The 4,883-nt window shown below is 41.7% G+C and overlaps 2 protein-coding genes across 3 annotated transcripts in view; one reads left to right on the plus strand and one right to left on the minus strand.

Annotated features, from left to right (window-relative positions):
* Nucleotides 1-4,883, minus strand: part of ENTPD5 (ectonucleoside triphosphate diphosphohydrolase 5) — a 22,296-nt gene extending 17,413 nt beyond the window's left edge. For both annotated transcript variants that reach the window (XM_017741664.1, XM_008639598.2), the window contains exons 1-2: nucleotides 4,853-4,883; nucleotides 2,910-3,023 (exon numbers count right to left, since the gene is read on the minus strand). The gene's annotated coding sequence lies outside the window, so the exon portion shown is untranslated. The remainder of the gene's footprint in view (nucleotides 1-2,909; nucleotides 3,024-4,852) is intronic.
* BBOF1 (basal body orientation factor 1) overlaps nucleotides 2,477-4,883 on the plus strand; it is a 7,336-nt gene continuing 4,929 nt past the window's right edge. The window contains 1 exon segment of the mRNA XM_017741647.1: nucleotides 2,477-2,603. Coding sequence (XP_017597136.1) covers nucleotides 2,477-2,603 — 127 coding nt within the window.

The raw sequence follows: 4,883 nt of genomic DNA on the forward strand, positions 1-4,883 counted from the left end.
CAGGAATGGAAATTACCAAGAGCTCTCTCCTTTAAAACTCTGTCAAAAAAAGAAAATAAATAAATAATTCTGTACACATATATTCTCCCTTTAGGTGCTTTTCAACACTCCAACCAAAAAGAGTTGTTTTATTGCACTTAGTGCTACAACTACATCTAACTGATTTGTTCTTTCAGAGTAAAGGTTTCTCCATTTCCCAAGCACAGAAGAGACGAAGTGGTTTGCTTTCCAGTATTTCTAGTTTTGACTTTTAGACTATTTCCTTCTCTTATCTGTCCTGCAGATTTTCAACACTCAGAGTCCCCAGAACCTCCCAAAAGTCCAAATATTATCTGAAAAGAAGCATCGCCAGAGGGGAACTCTGGGCAGAACCACTTTACTCTAACATTTACACACTTGAGATGCTGTGGCAGAACACAAGTGTTATTCAGAGTCACAAACAAAGAGAATTTCATCTCAGGCTAAGAACAGCTGCTGGGAGAGATTAGCACACAGAATGAAGGGATATCCTTCCAGCACCATCTCCATCTCCGAGAAAAGCTTGTGCTGCTCAAGAGGGGCTGAACTGAAGTGCACCTGGGCTCTGCCTCTCAGTATTTTTTCATATTTTATTTTTATGTATTTTTGGTTTGGTTTTTATTTTTAGAATTACGAACAACAACAACAAAAAAACCTGCTAGCAAAACCCACACACCCTCACAAACCTAAAGCAGTTGCCCTGAACACTCAGGTTGCTTACACAGCTTCTAACACTTTCCCAGGCCAAAGGCCCAAAGCTGTGTTACACAGTATTGGACATCAAGATACAACTGCATCTCCCCTTTAAGACCCATCTCTTTGCATGTATTTTTTCCTAAGAAATGCTAATAAAAGACGTGGGCACAGAAATTATGGGGTGCCCAGGCAAACAGGAGGAGAAAATATAGGCATCTTTAACAGCAGAAAAGAGCATGTGGCCAGATGTCCCACCATACGCAGTATTGCCTGCACCAACCTACACACAGAACACTCAGCATACAGAAGGTGCAAACAGCTCCTTATCACTTTCCAGACACATGGTAACACATCCCTCCACCCACAGCACTGAATGTTCTACTTTATATGGCTGTTCATCAGCTCTGCCCAAGACCCTCACCCACGGCTTGCTCTTACATTTGACTGTCTTTTAGCAATCTGCCCAGCTCCACCATGTTCATTCTCTTGAAATATTTACTTCCTGTCTCTATCCTACATTTATTCATTCCTAAACCCTCTCCTTTCTATGTGAGCCTGCTACAGCCTCTATTTCCACACACCTTTCTCCCACACCCAAAGAGCTCACTTATACTCCACTACCTTTTATCCCAGATTCAGCCCTTGTAAGACACTTACTATTTCCATCCTTCACCTTTGTCCCTAGTGAGATTAACTTTTACCCATTCTCAGCAAAAAATGTCACATTCCTTGGGCATCTAACTCACTCCAGCATTCTGCTATGTCTAGGCCCAACAAAGTGCACAGCCCACTGCAGATGGGTAACCTCACCTGTCTGCTGTGACCTTTATTTTTATCCTCCTGTTCCACACAAATGCAGAGAGATGCAGGCAGAAAGAAACACAGACTCCTGATCCTCTCTGCTTTAGAAGCACACTCTTGAAAAGAACTGACCACAATTCCACTGGCAGACAACAGCCCTGGCCACTGTCTGTGACAGATCAACTCCAATTGCAGTAATTTCTAAAGTATCCACATTTTATGTTGAAAGGAGTAAATACCTGGTTCTGTAACAAAGCCCTCTCCTGAAGAGAGTTGATGAGAAGTGCCCAGCAGTTTGGCAGTTTTGTAGCTATGGATTTGTACTAAGATGCAGCTGGCATTACCCAGGTTTGCTTCATCACAGCAAGGAGGGCTACTGAAAATCCAAACAGCTGCACTGTTTTTACAGAACATAAGAAAGAAGGGGGGGGGGGGGGTGGGCATTAGTGAGAGCCACCTTCCAGCAGGTTCGAAGAGGTGTTCTTATTCTCACGCAATGTAAGGATTTTGTTTGATGAACTATCACAAATACAACCCAAGCACCTGCCTTAAGAACAAACTCCAGAGTCCTATTACAAACAGCACATGTGACACTTATGTAAGCCTCAGAATCTCAGATGATCCGAAAATATCTGAGCAACTGCCATCATTAACTCATACTTTTCTTGCCAGACCTACAAGAACCTTTGCCTCCCATGAAACTCCCTCACAAAGTTTCTCTTCTCTATCCTTTTCAGATATCCACCACTATTTCACACTTTCTGTTTTTTACATTTCCCCTGACTTTTTTTCTTTCCACTTTTATACTTCTAAGGACAAATAAAACCCCAACAAAACAATAAACTCACAACCGATCACCTTGGAATTTTATTTTTCTTCTCCCTCGTTAAGAATGAAAAAAGCACACTGAACCTCTTCAATGAATGGTGAAGTCCATTCAATCAAGTACACTAGCAAAACAATGTCCACAAGAAGAATGAAAATAGATGAGAGCAAGAAATCAGAGACAAGAGAGAGAAATCAGCAGAGCATAACAGAAATGGCAATAGAAAAAGAATTTGGAAAGACAGAAGCAAAAAGAAAAAAAAGTACGGAAAAAAAGTTAGGGTAGGGATAGACAAGAGATAAGTTACTGAGAAGGAAAAATATTTTCAAAACACTTCCTCTCAAACAATTTAAAAGTCCTAGCTGGTATCAGAATACAACAGGGTGGAGAAATTGAACAACAAACAGAAAAGAGAAAGCAGGTAATTGTAACTCGAGCACAAGCTCATTAATGCAATCAAGCAGTTCAGCAAGGTAAAACTTACAGATCCCCATCAGTAGGCTCAGTTACTGTCTTTCAAAATTAGCAGCAATAATCAGCATTGATTATGAACATGGTAGGCACACACCTGAAGCAGGATGGAAGCAACAGCTGTTCCACTCCAGAGGTTCCTAATGAAAACCACCTTCAGAGCACCACGGCAAGAGACACTGTGTCTGCACTTCTTCACCTTTGCTGTCAGCTAAAAGGAGTGGACTATGTATCAGGCAAGTTATAAGGTCATGAAGGCACACCAAACATCAGTTGAGTTGCTTTATTCAAATTTGAGCTTATCATTGCTCAATACAAGCAGTGAAACATGCTCATACAACCACGCAGGATGAATTTCACGAAGTTGAAAGTTAACTGAGTTCAAGTTAGTAAAACATTTACACAAATGCTACAGGTGACCTCAACATCCCTGAGGCCTGAGCCAGCAAAACAGGACAGAACACTCATTTCCCAACACAGAGGAACACATGCAGATATCATCTGTATACAGCAGATTTTATGTACTAAATGAAAAAGCTGCACTACCTCCAATATAAAAATCTGGGAGCTACACAAACCGTATGACCCAAAAGTACTGGGATGTTGCATAGAGACTTCCAAGACTGAAAGCATGAATAGGAAGAAAAAAAACCCCAACACACCACAACCAAACTCTCCTTAAACAACAGAAGTAAAACAATACCATAATAACAATTAACCTTAAGACAGCAAAACACAACCTTACTTGGAGTTCACCATACACAGAAACACTGGTATCTCTGTTTTCAAGACAAGAAATATTCAATACTTGACTATTTCTGACAAAATAACATGCAAAACACTAACCACACAACAGAAGCATCTCCCTGTAAAAGGGAATGTGGTCTGAGGGAAGGGAAAAGCAGTTTACCTAAGATACACAAGAATTTCCATTCTGTTTCCTAACATAATATTGGGAAATATTTGGGGATACACAGAAATATTCAAAACTAATTATAAATAGTAATGATACATAAAGAGATAGGCAAATATTTTAGGAAACAAGCAAAATTACATAATTACATAAATTAATATTGTTCTTCCATGCTGAAGCACACCAAAAATCATTCAGAATGGAAAGTCCCCTGTGCTAAAAGAGTAACAAAATCTATTTTCCAGATGAGCAGCTCTTGTGGTCACAAGATCCATCTCCCAGATGAGAGCTTTAACACTTAACACTCATGGCTAAGTAAGTACTTTTCAACCTTTCTTTTTTTCCCAGGAAAAAAAAAAGTTATTACACTTTTTCTGGACTTATTTTTATCTATTGAAAAAAATAGCTTTCTTGGATTGTTGTGACAAAAATTTAAGCTTCTTAAAAGTACACTGTTTAGAGGACACAATAGAAGGAATAACTGAATTCAATGGCAGAATTTCCCAGTATTTACATAAAAATAATGGCACAGTATTCTTTGCGCGCATACATTTTCAGTAAAATTCTGACTCTAGAGCTTTAAACCGCAGGGACAAAAAGTAGAACCAACTCACAAACATGCGTTATCAGAAGTTTTAATCTTTCTTCCCCCGTACTGAGGCTCCAAATACACACTATTTATTTATTCACATTTCTGGCCAAGTGGGTTTTCAATTCTACTCCTTAATTAGACCAAGGCATCTTTTCCAGGAGACCGCTGCACTTCCTTCCTGCGGTGTGGGCACCCCTTCAGAGCCGCGAAGGCGCACACCTGGGGGGGATCTAACGGCACCTTTTCCTGGGACAACTGGTATTCCTGGAAAACCGACCTTGAGTGCGCACAGCTTTGGGGCGCTGAGGGCTTTGCTTCCATGCCAGGCTGGGACGGCTCCGGTGCTGACTCCCGCAGCCGCTCCCCGGGAATGCCCTGGAGACGGCGCCTCAGGGCCCCGCTCGACCCCGCCGCCGCTGGGGCTGTCGGCTCTGTCCCTGCCGCACATCCCGGCGCCAGCGCGTCCTGCCTTGCTCCATTTCCCACAGCTGCGAGCTAAACCCTCGCCCTGAACGCGCCTAAAAACCTTCCCTACCTTCCTTTCCTTTCCCCCTGCAAAAGCCTCC

This window comes from Corvus brachyrhynchos, unplaced genomic scaffold (assembly GCF_000691975.1).
Source record: "Corvus brachyrhynchos isolate BGI_N302 unplaced genomic scaffold, ASM69197v1 scaffold115, whole genome shotgun sequence".
Taxonomy (NCBI): domain Eukaryota; kingdom Metazoa; phylum Chordata; class Aves; order Passeriformes; family Corvidae; genus Corvus; species Corvus brachyrhynchos.